Below are 26610 nucleotides of genomic sequence, written 5' to 3'. Positions count from 1 at the left end.
GGATCATCCATAAAAACACAAACCAAACTGAAACAAAAATGATGGAAATAATGTCATTTAAAACATTGAAATTGAAGTAACGAGTCTTCTGAAAAAATTCTATATAAAAACTTCTTTAAATTATAAGTTTATAAGTTTTTTAGCCATTTTTAGTGTTGTAAAACTTTCTTCGGAAGAAATAGCTATATTTCATAGATAGTTTAAGACACTCAACTACAAGGTACATTATACAGGCTGTAATACATGTATTACTATAATCGCTTTTGTCGCAGCACGATAACATCAAATGTACATGTTTTTATGGATAACCTTTAATAGTATACTTTTGCTGAACTAAATTGTATTTCAAAATGCTAAGCCAGCACAAAACTTTTAAAGAAACACAACATTCATTACATGCATCAAAATGGTAATTAATTCAATTTGTGACCATTTATTTGGTCTGAACTTTCAACTTAATTTATACTAGTTATACAAAAGATAGAACAGCAAAAGTCAACTCTTTGGTATTAAATTTAAATTTTGTAGGTAAATCAACATTTTTGTTGGTAAATTGTGGCAGGAGTGTTCAATCTGGTAATTTAAGCGAGGAATACAGATTGATCAACCCATAAAATCCACAACCAACAACAATACTTAAACAGTATATCAGAACTAACAGAATGGCAGTTCTCCGTTTCACTCTGCAATTAATTCAATGTTATTACATAGACTACAACATTGAAATAAAATATGCCTGCAACTAGAAATTACAAAAAATAATGCAATTCAAAGCCAAAATAAGACAGAGCCATAATTTGCCAATCAATATCACATGAAAAATGTGTCATTTTGATTGAGGACCAAGACATAACTATTATTAAGAAAGCCAAACAAATAATTACAATCAACACTTTAGTATAATCCAGTCGTACAAGAATATTTATCTATCAAAATTATCATAGGTTTAACATTTTGAAAGATTGTTTTTCTCCCTGAAAAGTTGAAAAACCAGGATAAGTTCCTGAAGCAAGTAGTACAAAAGCACATATATATGCAATTCATCATCATCTGTCTTTCTGCTACTACTTTTAAACTACAATGTATAAAATCTTAGCTAATATCTTTCCTGTCATGAAAATTTGTAAAATTAAAAAAAATATTCAAACAAATTTATCTACATTTCTCTGCATAGAAATTATTTCAGAAAAATAAACAAATACACACTCAAATTTTCTTTTAAGTAAAGCCATGACAATGTAAGTTTAATTTTTAGTCTAAGATTCACAAAAAGAAAGATATCAGAGCTACCTGCTATACACAAAATGCACAATCATTCAAAAACTGAAATTTAGATACATGAAATTAATAATATACATTGATAAAAGGGGAGGTAATTGATGCAGTCTCTGCCTTACTTGTTCCAGTGCTGTTTTGTACTATACAGGGAAGGAAACATCATGGGGAGTATAATATTCACATTATCAGCTATCAAACTTAAGATGTATTCATTATTCCAATAATATAGAGCTCTTTCTGCTACCTGAAAACAATCCATATCATACCTAGTTAAAATACATTATTGCAGACTCCAGAATATTGATAAAATATGATATACAAGTAATGGAGCTTATAACTGTTATTTTCTGAGTTATGACAGAACTAAGACTTTTGGGTAAAATTGTAACTAACTATGGCCACAAAGAAGTGACTGAATGGGTGAACCAAAATTTTATAAATTGATACTAATGAAGTGGAACATAAGGTAGTTCTAAGCATTTCCCCTGTACTTTAAACTTCTCTCGAACAAATAAGTGTCCATTATAGTTATAACAGGAGAAAGCACAGAACTTGTTATGTGAAAGCTATTTAATAAATATGAAATCACCACATCAAGCTGAAACCAAGAAAATTTTGACATGTAAGTATAAGTAACTCCTTTTCCCTTGATGTGAATGTTGCCTACATTACCTGAAAGTGCGGACTAGAGACACATTTGGCAAGTTGTTTAAAAAGTGGTGCCATGACTTTGGTAAACTCTGCTGGCTCTATCACATCAAGAATTTCTTCAAGCTCATTCAAAAACATCACCTGAAAAATACAAAATTACATTTTTAAAAAAGTAAATTTTAAAACATGCAAAATGAGAAAACGAGAAAGTAAAGTGTGTTCAGAAAGAAGGTATGTATCTTTAATAACACAAAAATAATGGAAATCAAGCTTTTAAGTTACTCTAAACTTACCTCTTTAGGACTGTGCACTTTTGGCCAGAATTTGAGAAGACCCATTATAACCTATAATAAAGTTTTATTTTTTTTACAATAAGACACTACAAATACAATGTACATGAATAGTCATGACAGTGCTGTCCTGAATTTTGTAAGCAATGCCTTATAGCACAAAATTTTATCCTTTCATATTTCATCATGCATTTGTGATTCTGGAGATTTACATCATCTTCAGAAGGGTGTTTTTGTACATGTTCTCCTCAAAGGTTTACTTGAAGACTATACCTAGGTGTGCCAAACAACTTTGCAAAGTTTCAAAAGAAATTTAATGATTCGTTTTCTAGTTAGCATCTGGAAACTGTCAGAGGATGGACAGACAGGCAGACACACAGCTTTTTGGAGGGTACCACATAATACCCCACCACTTTGTATGGCGGTGTATAAAAACAAGTAACTGCTATTGCACTTAAAATTTATCCTAGTTGTCTCCTTCCTCAAAACAAAAAAACAGTTTCTATTAATTAAGTTTTTCTTGCAAGCATAATCTTTTCTATGCTCGTTCCATACACCAGAATTGCATGAAAATAGAACAGGTGGAAATCACTCGTTACACAATGAAATATTTCATTGTTTCTAGAACCATGAAAATGGGTAGCAACAAAAATATATTGGTCAAAACTGAAGACTTACAGGTTCTGTCAGACTGGGATCTTTCTCAAGGAACTGGACCACACAGTATGCCAACTGTGGATGATAGACACTGAGTGACTTGACTTTGTGTAATGGTAATAAAACCTTCAGAAGAAACACTTTGTGCTCCTCTTTCAACGGCAGAGCAAAACCATTTATAATACTGAAAAATAACAAAGTAATGCTTATGATAATTATAACATTGTACACAGGCCTTCACTCTCATAAAGTACTTGTATATGATATGAATTTGAATCAACTATTTAAATGACATAACTTAATTAATTGAGTATGTCCTTTGTCGCTAAATAATAGTGACAGAAGTGGCATGCCATAACTTCATAATAACCTTGCACATTGAGAGTATAATGACTTAAGGGGGTAGATCTAAGGTAAGGGACATAACTCTCAAAATCAGTGATGTGTATGTATCATATTCAATTTCACCAAAGCCTATCAAGCTTTCATTTGAAACAGAATGAAATCAATCCAAGTTACTTTGATGCTGACATGAGATTGATGTAAAATGTTGAATATAAAGGTTTCAATGCTTTGTAAGAGTTATCTCCCTTACCTTAGGTCTACCTCCTTAAGCTGAAGTTATATTTTTTGGTTATAACATCTGATGATATTGATGGTTTAAAGAAACAGGGTACAATGTAGTGTATTATTTTTAGTAAAAATACTGTGAGCAAGCTCACAAAGAGAACAGTCACCACCTTGTTACAAATAAGGTTAAACATATAACCAGTATGTTTAATTATCTCCCTTTTGAGTTTCGCTATATTTGGTATAGTAGATTCTGAGGATTTGTGCTTACAAACATACCAGGCAAAAACAATATATCTCCAACCAAAATGTGGGGGAGTACAATAAATAATATATTGTTTAGATTAAAACATTATAAAGTAAATTTCAGGAGTTTGTCTGCAACATCTTCATCCTATAATTCAAACAAAATAAGCTAGTATTATGGTATGACCTGACACTCAACTAACAAGAAAAAATCCTTTCCCAAACACCACACCTCAAAAGCCCTCTTCAAACTAAAACTCCTCAAATCAGAAGGATGGAGACAGATCTTTAGAAGAGAATTGATTGATGAAACCTTGAGCCTGTTCCTAAGATAGGTCTTGATCATATAGTACCTACCAAATCCCCTCTCAGTCACCAGAAGATAACACAGAAACTAGACTGATAGAAAGGAGGTTGGCCACACTGGCATAGTCAACTGTAGAATGTTGCACTCTGTAAGCGGTTGCTGCGTGATATCTTACTGCTGGGTGGTAATTTTTTAGTGACCTTTGACCCCAGATCATGAGTAGAATTGAAGACATTCGTAATCATTGTGATTTCGTTTCAAGAAGAAAAGAGAATCGTAAAATAAATATTTATTGTTGATTAATACTTCCTAACTGTCCGCTATTGTGTTAAAATTAATTGAAATCCATGAGATGACCAGTCACACATCACAGACATTGCTTTTTGTGTGCATTTAAATTTCTAAAAATAGATAGCTATATATGTTGCGAGTTTTGTGAAGGGTTTGTTTTTATGGGAGTAAATTGGTGGGTATCCATTAAAGATCGAAATCGTTTAACATGACTAATCCTTAAAATAAGGATATATATAAGTTACATTTTAAACGTACTTAAAAGCAGAAATGTGTCGAGTCAACTCGAGGCTTTTTTTGGCGGTCGACAATGACCGGCTGAAGTCGAGTGAGAACCCTGGGATTATCTTTTGTGGTCCTAATGATCAAATGATTGATAAATTGTGGTTATTTTAAAGGATTATTAACCATGCACACATCAGAGATGCCAGGTTAACAACAATAGAATGTAATTACTAAGCTTGGGGTCATAAACTTGTCAGAGTATAAGGCCAGGTGAAATTAGGTAACTTTCGATTGACAGTTTTTAATAACACTTTCATTTAAGGTGACGAAAACGATCTAAAACATTTTTGTCATTTATGACATCCTTTCGTAAATGGCAAAAATGAGGAGCGCTAGCTTAATCACTGGACAGATGTCACATTCCTCGCACAAAAAGAACCCTTCTGTGACAGTCTATCGTAGAAGGAACCATTGGGCTCTGCCACAGGAGGCTATATTGCCCAACCTTACCCACCTCTCCCTACTTCCAGTGGCAATCAAAATTTACTGACCCCATTATCCTTGTGCCCCATTCCATTTTTCATTTCACATCCATTTATGTTCATTTTATCATCCATTTCATGTTCATCATCTGAATATTGCTGAAATATGGCCGCTAGGGCATTAAACCCCAACAACCAATCAATCCATAACTCCAGCAAAACAAGTCCAATAAAAATGTTGGTAAAGTATGCACATCTACACTTCATAACAATACACTACATCATATATCAAAGGAATTCATCAAGTTGTTTCAGAGGAGTTGCATCCATAACACTTTACAGACTGACCCCTTCCCTCGGTCGCTTGCAGTCAAGGATAACAAAAGAGCTTAATACATAAAACTGAGTAATTACCTTCCTAGAATTTCTAATAATTCTGCTACACCATTATGATGCTCTGTCTCATAAATAAAACTGTAAAAAAAGAATATAACATTATTGTGACCATCATTCTTTCTAATTTAAAAAATTGAAAATTGGGAATAAATTAATGTTAATTACGGCTACTTTTAGAAGAGTCATAATAAAAAGATTACGAATGGACAAAAAGGCAAACAAGAGAATTTCAATTTGTGTCAGTCACTACACCAAATTGTGCCCACAGTTTATTTTAAGTAGAAACTTAAATACCAAAGTGCAGTAGTTCTAGCATTGCAAAGCACTGAAGTATATGGGAGACAACACTGTACAATAAAAACTTACAGGTTACAATAGTGCAATTATGTCTCCTCGGTATTCAGCCATATCTTTACCCCAACATGCAGCCCAGTGGAAAATACAGAAACGTTCACGATTGGTGGATAATAAAAAAGATATTTTCGTGAAAAAATTGTACGAACAGTAAAGAATCATAAGTATCGAATTTGAAAGCTAGCAGCACGTATGTTTATTTTATGGAACACTTAAGGCTTAGGATGGCTACTGAAAAATTGATGTTTGAAAAAGTATCCCCTCTTTTAACCTTAATGTACGGACAGAAATGCAGCATGACACGGTGGTTTATATTTCAAAATTTACATTGTAAAAGCTATATATGGGTGTATTTTAGTAACATTGCATTAGATTAGAGAAATTTCACCCGGATCTGCTTTTAGATTTTAGTGGAAGTGAGGACCCCCCATACAGACATTGTAGTGAATAATTGCGCTCTTGTATCCTACAAGGGCATATTATTTATGATTTATACAGTGAAAGTACTAAATTCGTGGATAAGGAAAGAAACACAAGTTCGTGGATACTTTAATTCTTGGTTTTGACGTTTTCAGTATACACATCAAATGAAATCTCCTTTTTGTTGGGGACCAAACTTCACGGTTCTGCCTGCCCATGAAAATTCGTACTCACAAACAATAGTACTTTCACAGTAAATGTCTGCATAGAAAACGATTATTTTTACTAGATGCATTTAAAGCAAAAATCTTTCCGACCTTCATTACCTCCTGTTTGAAGATTAAACACAAAACTGACTAGGACTACGACACCAATTACTGTTATCAATAAAGTATAAATCTTACAACCCCATTTATCAGCCTAAAATTACCTGTAAAAAATATTGTTGATCTGTTTTCTGATATAAGCCCGTAAGCCTAGGAATTTCCCATATATTCTGTGCAACAGTGTCTTTAAAAAGTCTCTTTCCCGGGGATCTTCAAAGTCAAATAATTCTAAGAGCTGAAATAGATTAACAGAAGTTTTAATGTTATGAATAATAATGTTCAGAGTAGTACAATTATCCTGCCTACTAATGTTTGTTTTCTCATTAGCAAGACTTGATACAACTGTTTCGTATTCCTAAAAGAAATATGCTGAATTAAATCTTGAATCAAAATCACGAACTTGTCTATGCTCACACTGTGCAGGTCCAGATGTTAAAAAAAAAAAGGCCCTCAGCAGAGCTAAGCTTGTTGTAAAAGGCGACTAAATAGAGCTCAAAACCCTGGCTCGGAACTAGGACTCTCTACCCACACAGCAAGTGGGTTGTGTGCATGCTACATGCTGGGGTCATAAGGCCTTAATACGGAAAACCTGACCACAAACCGTAGTGGTGTTAGGGAAGATGCCATATTCCGCCCAAGTTTAAGAACCCTTCTCTAGTATTCAATAGGAGTAGGAACCTTTGCCCTCCACCACAAGAGGCTAAATCACCCAACCATACCCACCTCTCCATATTTCCAATGGCAATCAAAATTCCTCGACCCTATTTTCCTTGTGTCCTACCCCATTTTTTCATTTCATTATCATTTCATGTTTATTTTAATTCAATGATAATTCATGTTACCGATTTCAGTTGGCAAAAGCTTTAGTCTGGGTCACACATTCAGAACACTTACATTTCTTACAAAATAAATGAAAGGGAAATGTTTTATACAACACAGACTTTCAATGTTTTCAATAAAAACTTACTTGCAACACAAATCTTTGATCAATATACTTCTTTCCAACATTTGGCTGAAAGTCTGGAGACTCTAAAAACCTCAGAAAGAACTCGTAAACCAACTGAAATTGTAAAGTTATAAATACCAAATACTAAAACAAATGAATAGCTAGTACTAAGTCAAACATGAAATTAATTTTTTCTTTTACCAGAAGTTAGCAATATTTTCATAGATATTTAACTAAGTTTGGACTCTAATGCAATAGAAAATCTGTCTAACAATGTAAATTAAAATGTTCAAGTTCAATAGACATACATCATACATGAAAGCTGCTGCTCGTTTTTGAAACACAAAAATATCCAAGTCCAAAACATGAACAAAATACAAATCAAAATAACAGTGATATGATCAATCACATATGGCAATGATTCATCCTACAAATTTCAAAATAACTCTGGTTTAAAGTCTCAAGAGGATTCGCTTTTAAAAATGTGCTTTTTATGGAAAGATGCATACCATTGATATTTCTCAGCTTTACAAAAATGAAATCTCAAAATTGTACCTGTAAATGTGGCCACGATGCCTCTAATGCAGGCTCATCTTCTTCTGGGTCAAACTCCGCACCATGGGGATTTGATGAGGGCGGTAATGTTCTAAATAAATTTATACTGAACTGAAAAAGAAAATTACAATTCCATATTGAATTGCTTTTAATTTATTTAATTGTATTGCTAAACAGCAGTACATTGTGTATGTGAGAAGTGCAATGCAGAACCCTGAGTATCAATACAATTCATGCTTTGCATTGATACTCAGGGCTTTAAATAAAAAGGTAAAAATACCCTAAATTTGTTACTTCACAACATTATAATTTTTAATAGGTATTCTTAAATGATTTCAATGTTTCAGGACAGTGAAAAAGTAGGATATTAAAACATATTTTTGATGTTAACACTTTACTTCTTTAAGCTAACTATTAAATACAATGTTCCCAAACTCAAAAATATAAAAAAAAAAAATTTTTCACATCCATTTTCTGTCTCATTAATTCACCATTACATTTAGGTTTACTGGTCTGTGCACCTAAAGAAAAAATCTCATTGAAATTGAAAGCAACTCTCTATGCAGAAAACAAGTGAGTGGCAAAATGTCTACAAATATTTCAGAATGCTTCAGTATGGACTGTAACTTATGTAATCTATTTAAAATAGAAGTATTGCCTGAAGATAGACACGCGCAGATATGATAGCTTTTTTATAAATCTGAGACTAAATATTGCATAATAGAAAGTGTATCTTTTCATAATCTTACACAACCACCTATAGAAACTGTAATTCTTACATATAAGAGTTGATTAAAGGTAAGCAGACTGTAGTCTATTATCCCAACACAACAGTTCTAGGGGTTTAAAATTTGAGATAGCCTGAGGTCGAGGACCCTCAATTTTTCACTCAGGGCACTTTAAATTTTATTTAACTTGAGCCCTGGGCCTTCAACCCCTTTAATTGACACTTCAAATTGAATACTTGATTTTTCTTCAGAGGACCTTCCACTGTTGAAAGTAACTATCGAACTTTGATTTCAAAATGGTTTTCTCTTTTTTCAATAATAATTCCAAACGTTTGTGCATGTACATTATGAATATTCAATTTTTATTTAAATCTTAGAATTTCTGGTCTTCCATTTGTTCCATCTTCTGAAACAGTACGTTCATAATCAAAATGTGTCAACGTTCCAGAATATTTGATTACATCACAAGTGAAATATTGGTCAGAGTATGTAATGTAATTTGTATCTTTAAAACACACTGCACCCTCAAATTTAAAGGTCAGGGGGTACATGAACCCCCAGATGCAAAAACTAGAGGGCATGCTGAATGGTAATGCTGAAGCAGATGTACAAAGCATTATTTTACTTCACCGCCACTGATTATACATAATCAAACAAAGACCATATTGATACTGTAAAATGTTCAAACAATTCATAACATTTCCAATCTTAGAGGAAATACTGGGATCATAATGGAGTCACCTTTTAAGTAAACCCTGCTCTTTTTAACTATGCAAGTGTAGAATGTTTCGTACAATACTTCAGAATTATTGCATTGTTTTTTTTAAGAACATTCATAAATGGGTTTTAATGCTTTTGTTTCATTTCACAGAGTTAAAAATGATACCCAGCTTGTGGACAGTAGTGAAACTGGAGAACAACTTACTAATAATACAGAAACCTACCATATGAATTGCTTCAGGATAAATGGGTTCTGTAATAACCCCTCGATTATGAGAAACGAATTCAACCATTTCGTTGAGAGCTGCTCTCTTTACTTCTTTCCATTTCAAATCACTAAGAGGGTCTATGACAAAGTCAAATAGAACACAACATTGCCTGATTTTCTGAATAAAAAGATCTTCCCTTTCAGCTGGTGTGGCATCTGAAATGAAGTACAAAGTTCATGCATCAGGAGCTGGAACAATTTTGATGTTACCAAAATAAAATGGCTTGAAGAACAAATTAAGTATTACACGTGAACTCAGTGTTTGTTTTTACTGCAATCCTACACTGAATTTGTATTCCTAAAGAATGTTTTTAAAAAGAAAAATATTGTCAAATTTAGTAGAATAAGCATTCTGAGATATGGCATGGCAATATGAAATACCCTATCAGAAGAAAAATCTGCTGAAGAGAACAGAATGCAAACTTCATGCATAATTTGTTCAGAGAAAAGTGCATAAATCTCAATCTGCATTTATTTTTAAAATCCAAGGACCATAACAGTAAACCCAGGAAAAAATCCACAGGTTTAACTAACCACTTCTTACGTTTCCATTTCTTTACATGTTAAAAAGTAATTTTTGAAGTTTAACTGTGAATTTCCAGGACAAATGACATCTTAAAGTTGCATACCATTGTGAAGCTTGGAAAATAAGGCTTTCAAAATCATTATGCTAATGGTACAATGATTGTAGAAATTCTTCACAAAATTTTCTTGAATAAATAATACTGACTCCACATTTTCACCTTTTCTGCTAACTGACGGCATGGAGGCATATTACTCAAACATGTAAACAATATTCATACACCATCGTAGTAAATTACAAATATGATTTAAAATTCACATTCTCAGCTTTAAATCTACTTTTAATCAAATACACACAAATAATGCACTTACAATGCATAGGTCTAGGTTCAGTGTGTTTTTGGTACTACATAGGGGGGTGGCCATTTGACCCAAAGTGGTTAGATGCCATAGAGACGATAGATCAAAACAAAATTGAATTTGATCTGTAATAGGGTAAAGAAATGTATCAAATATCAAATGCATATCAACTAACATGACAAAAAAAAGTGTGGAAAAATGATTTGCCAGACTGCAAACCTGAAATCCCCTTGAACAAAAGTTGCCATTAAGGATTGACAATAAGATCAAGAGACACATTAGCATCCTAATTTACACTTTTCTGTATTAAGTTAAGAATTGAATGTTTCATTTTAATGTTTCTTCGGCTACCACTAGATGTTCCAAATGTGCTACAGATCAACACTTTTGCATGCCCATAAAACATTCAATTCTTATAATTCATATGTTACTCTGGTTTTATTTCTATTTTGTTTTTAGAATAGGCATTACACAGTAATCAATGAGAGTAGTCCACTTAACTGTTCGCATAGCCTATATAAATAGCTTGAAGCTATGTTTCATTGACTCATGAAACATCATGTGTAAAGCTGATTATCCAATAAGATTAGAGTATTTTAATAATATGCACAGTAAATGTAGTTATTACAATATGAACAATGCATGTTATCAGTGATACCTTTCAGCAAGGGAAGCTTCTGTAACTCTCTGTTCTTCGTTATGTTGAATCTTGAGGAGTTCTGTCGTTTGTCCTTCTTAATAGTGGGAGTACTCGTAAAGTTCATCTTGTTGATTTGAGCTGGGGGAGGGTGTTCAGGAGGTGGAATTTTTCCAGGCTTCTTCTTCTAAAACAAAATAAAGTTTAAAAAACCTCATATACACCTCAAACTTTATTTGCAAGGGTAAATTGAAGGGAGTAATATATTTATAGTTCACATTCAGATCAAACTGCAGTTGTAATTACATGCAGCAAAAGACAGGGTCTACATGAAATCATTAAGGCCCATGTATATAGTATTGGTGAGTTAATAGTATTTTATGAACAATTTATGAAGATAACAAGTATGGAAGAATTTTCCTACAAGGAGTAAATTCAAATTTTAAATAAAAAAGAATGAAAATGTTTTTGTTTAAATACATTTCTGCATTTAAATGAGTCTTAAGTCAATCTGTTGTATAGCTTGTAAAAAAGCATGGTATGAATTTTCTATTATTGAAACCATGAGATATACTGGTCAGACTGGATTTTTGTAGTTTCGCAGACAGAAGCAATTGCTTGCCAAAATTTTATTCCTCATTCAAAATCATTGTATGATAGCTCAATTTTTTTCAAAATATCAGCAATCTGTTAAGACTTTTTCATATATTTTGGGCATGAATTTGTTTCACAGGAGAGGATGAAAAATCGATTGGCAAGAACTACTCCTTGAATAGTGTTCATCATATTACAGTGGTTGATTGGGTGAAAATACAGTAGATTCCGCTTAATTGCATAGCCTATTTGCCAGTAAAAATTATGCAAATAACCCGGCTCTTCTTATAACCGAAATTATGATTTTACCGTAAGTGTGAGTTCAGGTAAGACGACGATACTGTGGATCAACCAGGGATATCACTGTTCAACATTTCTGATCTGGTATTTAATTGTTATAGACCTTCACATCGTATTATTCTTTTATCAATAAATAATAATATATATTGTGTTTATCTTGTTTGTTGACCTTCTTTACGTTGTGTGTATTTATAAGTAAAACCACGTGTTTCTCATCTATAAATAGTCATGTAATTTCCTGACCTTTCTATGAAAGAAAATCCCATTTTTCATATTTCAGACAGGATTCAGTATAATATTCATCAATGTTTGCAGTTTCTGGGCTTTTGAAATGGTCTGTGCATTTTTATTCCTCTGTTCAAACACCATTGTACACTGATAGTTGTGTATTATACGTGTCATTGGCCTCAATATATTCCTATGAAGTGTGGACAGTATGGGACACCTTAGGGTAGTTGAATTTCATTAGACATTGTACTGAATGAATGATGACTTTTAATTTTCGGTTGATATTTATGCCTAGCAACCCAAGCTCACTAAAAACTGTTCAGCTCATTAAAGAAAATTAAATTTACATTGACAATCAATTGTAGTCGGAAGAATTTAAATAGGGACAAAAAATATCCCAAGCCGAACCCCAAACCGCATCATAAGGTGATGTTTGGCATGTCGTCAGAAGTCATTGTTGACCTAGGTGCTTGTTTATTTTAATGCAATTAGAAATCATTTAAATTGTCTTTTATGTTCATTATGTTTTTAATCCATTATTAACACCTCCTGATTGATGATAACCTAGTTTTTACAACAAATATGATTGACATATTTATGACCCGAAGGCTTAAAATAGAATTTGGGAAACCCTGTCTTTACCTCGATGAGGCAAAATTCTCTATGCAATAAACCGAAATGCACCTGCAAGGCCTATGCAAATAAGCGATTTTTCCCTAAAAGAATAATAGGAAATGGTTTTGTGCAGGAGAAAATTATGCTAATAACCGAAATATGCAATAAAGCGATATGCGATTAAGTGGAGTTGACTGTATAAATGGTAGAGGAAATATCAATAAGTATTCTAATAAATACAGTTTTGCAAACATAAGAAACATCATTTTAAATACTATTCACTTCTTCTTTAGTCTGACTTTCCTCCGACCCTGCAACCCTCCCCTTTTTCATTTGGATATTGATGTGTCAGGTTGGGGTCAGAACAATGTGCCATACAAAAAGTTGGAGATTCAGCGGTACCACGGGGATCCCCCTTCAACCGCTTCTCACAACTTAAAAGTTAAAATCGTGCACATCACACCTACCAAGTTTGATTTCAGATTCATTTTCCTGTATGCTGACACCATATTTGCAACAAATATCACATTTTTTATTGAAGTTTTGACCATTTTTCATGAGAGACCCTGTTTTGTTTGCATTGTGAATTGTAATATATGTTAGGCAGAGCTTGTTACTTTAGGAATGGAAGGGTAGCAGACACCTAATTTTTTAGCAGAATTACTAAATATTCTGTAAGATTCCAGTTTTAAAAATCGTGTCTGCTCCGTTCCGAACAAAAAGTAACATGCTCCATCTACCTTTATCTCGTGCCACTGCATATGTATTACAATTCAAAATCATGAAAAATGATCAAAACTTCAATAAAAAATGTGATTTTTGTAGCAAATATGGTATCAGCATACAAGAAAATGATTTTGGAATTGAAATACATGTAGGTATGTATGACATGCACAATTTCAACTTGAAAGTCGTTAAAAGCGGTTGAAGGGCGGTACTTCGCGGTACCACTGAATCTCCAATTATTCCTATGGCACATCACTCTAACCCCAACCTGACAAATCAATATCCAAATAAAAAAAGAGAAGGATTGCAGGGTCAGAGGAAATTCAGACTACTAGTAATCCTGCAAATCATTTCAAAACTCAAGATCCATGTTCATCAAGGTTTAACATTATAGACTAGCAACACTCTAAAAATATATCTACAAACAAAACCAGACCTTGGACTCACCAACATTGCAATTGTTGCACTGGTATCCAAAGGAAGCTGTGTTCACACAAGGAAATAAATGAAATTTGCATTTTATTGTTTATGGATTTATGAATTACAAGTTAAATACTCAATTTTAAATGTTAAATTTACAAGTATGGCAATGGACAAAATATCTCTGATTGACTCTTATGTTGATAATTACACTGTCCACAGACAAATACTGCCGTTTCAACTGATTTCAGGAGTACCCGAAACATTATTTACAGTCGCCATGTTGAATTTCCATATCAATATGGCCGCCATCCTTGGCACCGATCTAGACAACACTCGTATAAAAATAAACTAACCTCATTATCTGCATTATCAGAATTTTCTTTAGCACTACCCTTTGTTCCTGCATTTGTTTTAGTGGCCGTCTAAAACAACGAAAAAATAATATGAGCAAGAAACATACCATGTAAACATCAAAACATATAATGCATGAGTGTTTTCGCACTGAATCAATGGATTCCACGCGATTTTTCAATGTTTTCAAGAGGAGATTGAAAGATTGTGAATTTATTTCACGATATGAATACTTGCCTTCTCTTTTTTCGGTTTATTTCCCGGCATTTCGAGAAATTTTAGGCCCTACAATTGATTTTAAGAAGTAGGACTATAGATTTTTCCTTCGACACACAACAAGCTTTACGATTGGTTTAAGTTGTATCACATGGAACTGTGAAACTATTTTAAGACTTAAGATCACGTGACAATTTCTTTTATTCAAAGTACTGAAAGGACTTCTGCGTTTGTCCCTCTTAAGATAGTTTTTTTTGGTTGAAGTCTTGATTTGTCAAAAATTCTTTTTGCCTCGCTTTGGTCGACATTTTGCACGATTTACGCTCCTAAACTGAAATCCTGGATCTGCACATATCAATAGCATTAAAAACTTATCATTTCACAACTGCCTGTATTGGAAGAGGATAAGATTCTTTACTTCTGTGTAGGTTTCCGAAGACTGTCCTATAACCAGGCACTTAGAACGTGGCCCAAGATAATCCCTAGTGCACCCCACTCATCAACCAAGATATGATTTTCAAGTACCACGTGTCAAGTACCCTTATACCTCCCATTTACAAATCATTTGGTGGCAAAAAAAATGAACTGAAGCATTTTTGTATTTTTGGCTACTTTTGATACCTCGATGAGGCAAATATCATTTTTTTTTATTGTTCGAACTTCTTAATTTCTACAAAACAAAGCAAATTAGAATATATACATATCAACAGGTAGCCCAATGTGTCAACTTTACAATGGTATCAAGAAAGTTGATGTAACTCTTAGGGTTTTGCTACTAAAGTTGAAAAGTATATACTCCTATCCCACCGAGAAATCGCTTAAATTGACATTTTTTTTCAACATCAAAACCCCTAGAGTATTATGCTTCAGTTAAAATGTCTTATTTGGTATTTCTGTTTAGAATTATCACAATTAATACTTCTTGGGTTCTTTTGATAACTTGTGGCGATTCTCGTAGTCAGAATTTATCAAAAAATGCAAAAAATGGGATTTTCGATTTTACCGTAAAAGTCACATAAATTCGACTCTGTAAGTTATTGCTCCAATAAAATGTCTCAGATGTGGTATCATTCGATAGATAATTTAATTTTCTTCATCAGTAAACCTCGAAAAACTAATTTTCAAGAAAGAATTTTCAAAAAATGTTAAAATTATTACTCCTACCCCTAGAAAACTGATCTCAGTATCAAACATGGTTCTCATTCACAACATACCGGCACTGTAAAACTCATATTTTAGGTATTCCTAATAAAGATAATGACGTATCCAATATGTCTGATCAATTCAGACGCTTAGATTTTATTTTTGGGGTTACAGTTACTATAAAATCGTAAAAAATAAAATTTCAGAATTTCAGAATTTCATCTATATTATCCGTTATTGTCAATTATGTCAAAATACCGCAGTTTAAACAAACTTTTATGTGGATCAGTATATTTATATGGTGGTTTAGCTTTCAAATGAGCCCAGGTAATAGATATTTGAACTTTTTCAAATCAAGTTATGTGAAAAATAGCCAGCCCTTCCCATGAACAAAACACCTCAACACGATTGATTGATTGGTTAATGGGGTTTAATGCCCGAGCAGCAATATTTCAGCTATGAACAGGAAATGAATGATGAAATGAACATGAAATGATGGTGAAATAAAAAATGGGATGGGACACAAGGATAATGGGGTCGACAAATTTTGATCGCCACTGGAAATAGGGAGGGGTGTGCAGGGTCGACCGACTTATCCTTCTGTGGCGGAGCCCAATGGTTCCTACTCCGACAGAATACCATAGAAAGGTTCTTTAATTTGCGAGGAACGTGGCATCTTTCCACACACGTTGCACCACTATGGTTTGCGGCCAGGTTTTCCGTGTTATGGCCTGACGACCCCAGCATGTAACATGCCAGGGATACCCCTTTCTACTACTTGAGGCACACAACCCTGTTGCACTGTGGGCAGAGCGCCTAAGCCCCGACCAGGGTTCTGAGCACTATTAAGTTGCCTTTTACAAGCTTATAGTGCTGCTGCAGGTCTATTCTTTTGACACCGGCCCTTCACGAGGCACCTCAACATAAACCAAATGTTAAATTTTAGAAAATAATCTGTGTGAAAAGGTCATACTGGGTGCTAGTATTTTAATTATCGCTGTCTTCAACACATCTGCTCATTTCAAGTGAGTGTTTTTCAGTTTCAATGTGACAATAATGAGTTTTACATAAAAAGGGAATTTTCAGAATTTCATATTTTCTTTTATTTCACTTGTAATGTGCAATTTTTTCAAGTACCCTACTTCAAACAAGCTTATGCATGCACTTGAACACATATATGTATTATCTCAGCTTTCTAATTAGCCAAGGCATGAATGCATAATTTCACGTAATCCATGTCATTTAGGCGAAAGAATGGTACTTAAGTGTTACCGCAACTTTCTGAGTACAAATGTAAAGCTAAGACATTGGACTACATGATGATACCTTTATGTATTTAGTTTCTTTACACACGCTGTCCCAGAGCGACTTAGACGTTCGAACGATTGAGTCACAAAAATCTCGGCTTTTTGACGCAGAGGTGTGGGGGAGGGGGGTTGTTACAAATATAGACTTATACTGAAAAAGAATTCAAAAATATTGTTTGGCGACAAATTCATTCGGTAATGGGAGGTATAAAGGTACCTGAAAATCACAACGAAGTTGATGAGTAGGAGCGCACGGTGGACCCTTCCAGCACACGGACTAACTCTTTGTCGGTTTATCTGTTGACTCGTGAAATGATACGGTGTATTCGATTTCTTATGGGACATTTTAATTTTGGTTGAAAGAAATTAGGTTAATATCTTTTTAATTTTGGGATTTACAAGTTTACATAAAACGTTCAGAAACCGATAAGACCGTATACCATTCGTGAAGTTAATAGAGTTTCATTGACAGCTAAGCATTTCTGTATTAGTATAAACTACACAGAGTAAGTTCATTTCATCATTTGATTATAGTTATATGTATAAAAGTAAATGACGACCGATAGATAGATTTTAGCTTGGCATCAATTCCAAATGCTGTCACTTACTGCGAAAATAGTTTAGTCTACAAAATTTAGCTTAATGGTCTTTCGTTTAATTACGTAGATATTTTACATGATCCAGAAGCAATAATCATACAGATGCTGTGACGTGTATTTTATTACCTCCTAAGGAATGTGTTTCAGTTCATGTATTTAAGCGAGTGCATAGCAGTAAAGTGTTCTATTAACAGTTGAGGACTTACATGGACTGATCGAAGGGTCAAAGGATAATTTTGGGAAGAGAAAGTTACACTCACAGTCGCAAGATGATTAAACGTAAAAAAAATCCTTATAGAGTATACAGGTCTACATTTGTATTTTTTTAACTATACCTATGTATACAATGCTGATTTTTTTGTTTCTTGAATTCATGAAGCATTTTGCTTATAGATCGTGTCTCTTATAGTATTAAGAAAGGTTGTCTGTCATTTTTGGCCTGAGCTATACTATAGTTCTGATCTATAAGATTACATTAAATTATGATCAACCATACTAATACCATCATACCAACCACGTGCGGATCCAAGGACTGGCGTACCGGGCGTACGCCCCCCCCTAAATCGGTAAGAAAAAAAATTCACCACAAGTTTCACCCAATAATATTTTTGCCTTGCTTTGCACGGCATTTCATTCAATTAACGCCCCTAAACTAAAATCCTGGATCCGCCCCTGCCAACCACATGCGCGCCTTCGAAAGATCACAAGTGAGAAAGACATCTGAATTTCATGGTATTCGATCTAACGCGAAGTGTAAAACTGATTGTTGACTATTTTATTTGTAATCTATTTTTTAAAGCTATGTCGACTGATTGTAAATTAGGACTAATAGAAAAGGATATCTCAACCATGCACTTTACGGTTAATGAAGCCTGAAACCAGACTATGTCACATGACCAAGACCAAACATGATAGATTGTGCATTATTTGCTCTACCATAATGTTGAAGTCTGTGTCATCAAAATCATTCCTTTATTTTGGGCTCTGTCGACCTTTTCATATGTTTTGTTTTGCAAAACTACCAATGCATAATTAATATTACAATTATTGAGTGTGTGGTATGATAAAAAAATATTATTTGTAGAATTTAAGTCCTTTCAACAATATTTGCTGGTAATCCATTAACTGATATCGAAAACCCCTTTATACGTAAAAAGGAGTAATATCACTTAAAGGATTACAAAACACAACTGTATATAGTAAATAGTAGGAGATCTGTGTGGTTAGTAAGGGAAATGGGATATATACAAATATACAAACACCCGAAAGAAAGGAAAAACGAACCCCCCCCAAAAAAAACCCAAAATGTTTAATTGCACGCATACTTTCCTACTATTCCATATAACCCATACACTGATGGGCTTCAGCATAAAGTGCTTTGATTTACTCATGAGTTGAATCGAGAAATTCAGGATAATTTTTCTTCCAGAATATGTGAATGCAATAGAAAGTTCAGATTAAAGCAAAATAATAAAAGACTGAGCTCTACGGAGCTAAAAATCCATATTTCATGAATTGGTTCTTAAATATAGTTAAACATGAGCTCTACGGAGCTCAAAATTCATATTTCATGAATTGCTTCGAAAATATAGTTAAACATGTAGTGCAAATTGTTATGACATCTTGGAATACTACAATCTTTTTTTCTGTATGGATATTCATGCATGTGTTGCCAACACTTATAATTCATAAAACAGTTTCAACAACAACTTCTAAATCATTTGTTACAGTGAAACTAACGGACGCAAATTTGAGAAGCATTTTGTCTAATGAAGTTTATTAGAAACACATGTAAAACCTAATTACAAATAAGAAGTGGTTATCTGTATTTTTCATGCAGAATTGTTTTATTTTCTACCACTAGAAAACAATGATAAAGTGTTGAAACAGCATTATCAAATGACTTTCTTATGTTAACCTTTGTAACTTGGAGTATCTTCAGTTCGTAACGATGGTAAGTGATTCTCTTATAAAGGCGAAAATTTGATGATCAAAGTAAATTGTGGGGTATTACTTTCATGAATATTAAGAAATGGTAAATTTTAAAGAACGATTAAGTAAATTCTTTGACTTGGCCTATATTGTAGACGTCAGACCATAAGCAACTACGGTATATCAAAGTTGAGAACCAGAACATGAGTAATAGCATTGTATATATACGGTGGTAAAAAGTCACGTCAGGTTGCTCCTTATCGTCAGTCTTTTTATGATAAAAAATTAAAGAGTTGTATATATATATATATATATATATATATATATATATATATATATATATATATATATATATATATATATATATATATATATATATATATATTAAATAAATTAAATTAAATTAAGCAAATCCAGGACAGCCTAGAGTAAGAGGGGTGCCACCCCCTGCACCCCTCTGGATCCACCACTGTAACTAACATTGCAATATTCGTTCTAGAAAACAACAATCTATCTGCTGTCATTGTGTGCTGTCGTATGTTATTCTCAGGCCAGTCTGTGTCAAACGCCACAATACAGATCTCTGTCGTTGACACTACAGAATGAACACCAATGCATGGTATTGGAGAAACTTCAAAAGGATATGCAGACTGACAAGACTTCGAGAGAAGGATTACTTAGCGATTTGATAGAGTATGATATTTAAAAGATTCTTTATGTCTTCATTCGTTTATTGTTGAGACGGCTTTAAGTTGGGTTTTACCGTTAGTTTTTCTATGAGTTCTTTTGCGCTTTTTTGCTGTACGATTTGTTTTTCGTCTGTTGTTGTTTGGTATTCCTGGTGTTCTTTTGTCAGCGGTCTTCCCAAACTTTATACCTTCGGTATATTGTTACTTCTTCCATATGACGCATATTTGTAATTTATTATGTCGACCACTAAAATCGTGAATTATCACATCCACATAAGTTACTTTACGACACTATAATACGTTTCCAGCTTTTGGCGCAGTTAACAGATTGCTACTTCACCGTGTGTTCTTATATGTTCTCCATTGTTTCTACACATTGTTATTGCTTTGTCTATGCCCATCAATTGAATTTCGATTTGTTGATATCCCTGTAACAGAAGTTGCCCTAGATTAATTCTAAAAGTGTTTCTCTTTGCAGAAGAATGGATGACTTGCGGAAAAGAATTTTAAAAAAGGAAAAGAAGACCAGACCAAAATTTCGACAAAAGAAAGAATATACATCATCACTGACTGATGTTCCATTGGTCAGAGGTATGTATTCACGTTCGCTTACTGTACTTAGGTAGATAAAGCTACTCTATTCGTTTGTATCTATTGTTAAGGTTTGTCGCATTTTCGTTTGTTTGTTCAGTTTTTAATTCAATTCTTGATTTTCATTCAAAATATATTTTACGCTTCCTCGGAATATGACTTGATGGTTACACTGCGTTCACGAAAATTAAGGAAGATGATATTCTATGAATCGTTCTTTTTTTGAAGAACATTTGAAGGCAATTTGAAATCTCGAAGCGCTATAGTAACTTTTACGATCGATTTATTCATTGATATACAGAATGTACTAGACATATAGAAAACTCACATCTAACAATTTTGCAACATCCATTTAAAACACAACTCTTGGCTCTGCTACAAACCGAAACAATTTAACCTGCTGTAAATTAAAAGCATTTTTCAAGTCTTGTCTAATATAGCAAAATTTTTACCGACTTAGTTCTTGTTTGATGAAGAGTTTCGGTGCAATGCAATTCATATTTAAGTATAAACATTATAAGCGATTTGCATATCATTAGCCTTATTACGGATTTTTTAAATATATATCTTAGATTGTTATACGCATTTTCAGATTGCAGTGAACTTGCACAAAACGGTGTCAAGAGAAGTGGTGTATATCCAGTTAAGCTACCGAACGACAGAATTTTAAACCTGTATTGCGATATGCAAACGGATAATGGCGGTTGGACCGTGATTCAACGCCGCATTGACGGAAGCACCAACTTTACCAGAACATGGAATAAATATGCCGGTGGATTTGGGAATGTGAACGGTGAATATTGGCTAGGCAACGAAATTATCCACAAGCTAACTTACAGCTCAAACTACTCTCTCCGTATAGACCTGTATGACTGGGAAGGCAACAAGGCATCCTCTCTTTGGCGGACGTTTAGAGTTACACCGGAAACTGACGACTACCGGCTGCTAGTTGCGGACTTTGATGGTGGTACAGCAGGAGATTCTTTGACGTATCAAAGTGGAATGAAATTCAGTACTCTTGACAGGGATAACGACCAGTGGATAGCCAACTGTGCCGAGAAAGACCTTTCTGGTTGGTGGTACAAGGATTGTGGTTATTCCAATCTAAACGGCGTATATGTCAATGGCGGACCAATTCCAATTTCTGCAGACGGAATCGTTCGTGGTATAATCTGGTATCATTGGAACCGGAGATATGCTTATTCGCTGAAAGGTGTCGAAATGAAGATCAAACCTAATGTTGCTATTGATGCCGAAAACGAAAGGAAAGGAAGGAAGTAACTTTCTTTGAAAAATAGACACAATTGTAGAACAATATGAAACTGTTTGGATTCTTCTTCATCACGAACCCCATATTGGTGTTGTAGTAATTAACTTCATAACGAAAATGTCACGATTTAGATCTGTTACATTTAACACCTTACGGTTTCTGATATGCCTTGATTCATATTTAGAAATAACTGTGATAGCCGAGACACATGTTTTACAATAATGTAACTCATCTTGGTCATTAGTCATTATGTTCATTTAGCGGTTTTGTTGTACGCTAATTGAAATGGACCCACAAATGTTCTGTGTACATTTGGCAGTGACTTTATTAAAGAAATTATATTCACGGTGGATATCCTTTACGGGTACTTTTCGGTCAATTTACGTTCCGTCATTTCTTTTTGCACAGGAAACGAGTATTTTCAGCGTTACACGAGGTAAGTGACACTAGCCTGCTAAAAAAAGCCCAAAATATTAAAAGATTTATTCAAATATCAAGTTTTCAGGTATTCCACGGAACTTTTGAATATTTTGAGCATAAATTGTATTTAAATTTTAAGTGTGTATTTTCCAGGTTTTTTTTTCACGGCAAGCTTTTTAACATTCATATCGTACCTCAAAATCTGGCACTGAACATATTCTATATTCGTTTTTTTTTTTTTGGTTTAATCAAATATGGTGAAACAAAAACACACTCCACAGCTAAATATACCACCCTTCCACATTTCAACACTAAAGTTCAAGAAAAATAAGCAACTATTGTGAGAAATAAGATGATTTCTGTCTATTTGAAGAGGGAACGGATTTTAATGCTTCAGGAATAGGAATCTTTACGATTCCTCATTTAAGCGGGGAAGTACATATTAGTATGTGTATATGTCCTAGCTTATTCCTTTGTAAATTGTATATAGAATGGAATAGAATAGAATAAACTTTATTTGCCAATCTGAATCACATTCTTAACGGTCTCTGACCATGCTGACTATGCAATGCAAGTTGTTCATACCAATATATTTTAACTAAGCATAATCCTATGGCAAGCAAAAATGGACAAAAAAGCTAATTTACTATCATAGAAATTTAATTTCTAATATTAGATTTTTACAAAACTGTATTGTCCTAAGGTATCTTCCTACCAAATATCACTGACTAAGCACAAGTACTTGATGGTAAACGGATTGGAGAAAAAAACTTAATGTTGAAATGTCATGCAAACTGTTAAAGTCAACAGACCGTGACTGCAGGGGTATAGACATAAAACGCGTGCAAAACTGAAACAATATTATCCTAAAGTATCTTCCTACCAAGTATCATTGACCTAGCATAAGTACTTGATGCTAAACGGATTGGAGAAAAAAAATATTAACAATTGTGAACGCCGCCGTCAGCATACCTTTGTCTCGCTTTCGTCGAAGGCGAGACAAAAATTATTAAAATATTTTTTAATAAGAAATAATTTTGTAATATCAAAAAAATATAAATTTCTAATGTTATTTTCTTCTTTTTTATTAATATTAAAAATGAAAATTTTAATATTAGAAAATGATTCTTTATATTAAAAAAATAATTTTTAATATCAAAAAATGATTTTCTTATATTAAAAAAATAATATCTAATATTAAAAAATGATTTTCCTATATTAAAAAAGGTTTTCTAATATAAAATGAGATTTTCTTTGACCAAAATATTAATATTTTTAATTTATGATACATTATTTTAAGGAAATATCCTTTTTGTCTCGATTGGCTTGCCGTACAATCCAAATTGCCTTTCTATAATTTCTGTACCAAAAGAAGTGATATTTTTTCATTATGTGTGATTTGAGCCGTTATTGCTCTTTTAAAATGCAATTAATCTAAAAACAAATCCGTTGCTAGAAAAATCGGATAGATTCTTGTTCCATGATATCTGAATATTTCATCGATCGAAAAGAGTCCGTTCCCCTGCCAAATTTATTTTCTTCAAGTTTTCGTCGTATCACAATATCTTCTTATTTCAATTGTTCGTTTTTGGCATCATTATTGTGTTTTTATTGAAATAAGTTTGCAACTGCGTCACCTTTAATTAAGTATTTTCAATAATTTACAAAATTGAGGAAGCCGGGATCACGTTGAGGACTGACAAGCATCATTGTCTTGCAAGAAAATGTTATTTCCTTTTTAGTAAAAAAAATTGAACTCAGTTAGTTTTAAGGCTCAAGATATAACAGTGTTCCGTTGTGCAATAAAAATAAACAAACTATACCTCTGCATGGTAGTTTCCTTTGTTCGAATTAACATCACTACCCGGCGATGACACGTCCATTTGTGCATCAAAGTCCGTTCCTTGTGCAACAAGAAATGACGGAACGTAATTTGACCGAAAAGTATCCGTAACGGATATCCACCGTGATATTATTAAGCGTAGAATACATAGAGATAAGAGGAGCGAGCTGTTAGAATTCGCTGTATGCGATTTTATCCTGACAGTGTACAAAAAACAAGAATTACTCATTTTGAAAACCGATTGGGAGCCTACGCTTTGTATGCATAACTCAAAACTTCACAATTTAAGAAAGTCAAAGGACTAAGACAACAACTATTTTAATAGTATATATAGTATTTGAAAATAATCAAGATTAAAAAAAAACTCGAAACTAACATTCTGAACAAAGAACCAAAATACTTTGAATTAAAGACGTGTATAAAAGGCACAGTCCATTTTCATACTCGGATAAGGGAGATGATTCTGAAAAAAAATATTCCAAATTTGAGCAATGTTTTTTCCTCCATTATAGACAAGAAAATAAATTATGCTTATTCAATATTATATCCCCTTTACTCTTAACTTATAGATTTTTTTTATTTTCGGCTGTTGCAGAAACAAATAAATTATTTTCGCGATTGTGGGGAAATTCTAACAACATAAAATCCCAGCCCCCCCCCCCTCCTCCACCTACTCGAGAAAAAAAATTGTCTGTGCCGAACTTCCTAGAGAACAAGTGCTTTCTGAGGATAAACGACTTCATACTTAAAACATGATTATCAAATGATACTCATACGATGATCAAATGTAATCTGAAACATATACATCATATCATGCTCCATTCATATGATAATCATATGTTACAAACGTGTATACCATATGATTCTGTCTGCCTTCAATAATGTATGTGCATTTTTTTCATTTTTTTTTGCATGATTGTTTCACAAATATATATAAGACAAGTAACTCCTGTATTTGGTGTTAATATTTAAACAGTTGTTAAATTTAGGTATGCCAGAGCTAATAGCCAGCAACTATTTTTCTTAATGTGCCATCGTGGCCTGAGAGACAGACTTTTGGACAAGGTTATTAAAAAGTATGTTTCATACGCTGCCTTACATATAAAAAGTTTGATTTACATATCCAGAACTTACTGAGAAATACCAGAATACTGTTTCTGGGAGAAAAAATGTAGATGATGTAAATAATATCAACAAACTCAGTTTCTGTACTTTTGACTCCTAGCTAATTATTTTTTTCTAATCTTGACCTTACACTTCCTCATCAAAAAGTTCAAGATCTTTTTTGAAAACATCTTTCCTTCACACATTAGGGGGGAGACTTTTACTAAAACTAAACTTTTAAAAGTGGCCATTTTCACTGATTTATTGATCACACGTGTGTACTGTTTTGACTTCAGATTTTAACAACTTTGACCAGTGTCAATTTTACCATGCCTGTCCATATTGTGTTGTAGCATTTATAATTAACTGTAATAGAAGCCAGAAGTTGGGTGCTCTATAAAACCTGGTTTAACAGTTAACTTACCATTTCCATATGAAATGCATGAATCAAGTCAGGACCATTGCAGTGGTTTCCCACTTTCTGTTTTTTATCCTCAATATTGACATTTGTTTTGTGGACTGTTGTTTTTGACTTTTCCTAATGCCTAGAGTAGATCAGTTAGTCAATTTTGTTATTACCCTTCATTATACAATGTAGATGCTTTCTTTTCAAAATGCTTTCATAAAGGTTTTTGTTTATACCAATACCTACAGAGATTCAGTTTCTTGGAATTTCATTATTTGTAAATACAAATAATGAAATATAGGTATTTATATTGTAATACATATTGAATAAGAGCATTTGTTTGGTTTGGGCCATTATAGGAAAAACTATTTATGTCTGATGGCATTATAAGGAATGTGATTGTAAATGTAAAATAAAATTCCGAAATTTCCAATTTTCATGTTTTGTTGTCAATTCATTTTTAAAGGAGAATATAGGCACTATCTCTCACTTAACCTATGTGTATCAGATTCTTTCATATCTGCTCACAATGGACATATTATATATTTTACAAACTAAAAATAACTGCTTAGATCATACAAGGGAGAATTCAAAGAATTGGGTTATTTGGCATATACTAATTGA

The 26610-nt window shown here is 33.3% G+C and overlaps 2 protein-coding genes across 14 annotated transcripts in view; one reads left to right on the top strand and one right to left on the bottom strand.

Annotated features, from left to right (window-relative positions):
- The window catches only part of LOC148624955 (serine/threonine-protein phosphatase 2A 56 kDa regulatory subunit delta isoform-like), a 29562-nt gene extending 14719 nt beyond the window's left edge, over positions 1-14843 (bottom strand). For 2 of the 13 annotated variants that reach the window (XM_088568105.1, XM_088568109.1), the window contains exons 1-12: positions 14704-14842; positions 14469-14537; positions 14140-14175; positions 11251-11416; positions 9667-9866; positions 7995-8105; positions 7461-7553; positions 6598-6728; positions 5412-5471; positions 2898-3060; positions 2223-2273; positions 1951-2070 (exon numbers count right to left, since the gene is read on the bottom strand). In XM_088568105.1, the coding sequence (XP_088424231.1) occupies positions 1951-2070; positions 2223-2273; positions 2898-3060; positions 5412-5471; positions 6598-6728; positions 7461-7553; positions 7995-8105; positions 9667-9866; positions 11251-11416; positions 14140-14175; positions 14469-14537; positions 14704-14733 (1230 nt within the window). In that variant the 5' untranslated portion in view covers positions 14734-14842. Of the gene's footprint in view, positions 1-1397; positions 1523-1950; positions 2071-2222; positions 2274-2897; positions 3061-5411; positions 5472-6597; positions 6729-7460; positions 7554-7994; positions 8106-9666; positions 9867-11250; positions 11417-14139; positions 14176-14323; positions 14430-14468; positions 14538-14703 lie in introns of those variants that run through there. The other 11 variants (XM_088568111.1, XM_088568115.1, XM_088568110.1 and 8 more) reach the window with 8 other exon arrangements.
- A 4631-nt stretch (positions 14844-19474) lies between these two features.
- LOC148624954 (microfibril-associated glycoprotein 4-like) lies at positions 19475-26419 on the top strand. Its single transcript, XM_088568103.1, has 4 exons — positions 19475-19685; positions 20163-20356; positions 20831-20943; positions 21536-26419. The coding sequence occupies exons 1-4, from the start codon at positions 19683-19685 to the stop codon at positions 22222-22224; spliced, it is 999 nt and encodes a 332-aa protein (XP_088424229.1). The 5' UTR covers positions 19475-19682; the 3' UTR covers positions 22225-26419.
- The last annotated feature ends 191 nt before the right edge of the window (positions 26420-26610 follow it).

The sequence above is a fragment of the Perna viridis genome, chromosome 2, assembly GCF_037379345.1.
Source record: "Perna viridis isolate PV_CMFRI_1.1 ecotype Kerala chromosome 2, ASM3737934v1, whole genome shotgun sequence".
NCBI classification, from domain to species: Eukaryota; Metazoa; Mollusca; class Bivalvia; order Mytilida; family Mytilidae; genus Perna; species Perna viridis.
This window is presented reverse-complemented; position numbering and strand designations above follow the sequence as displayed.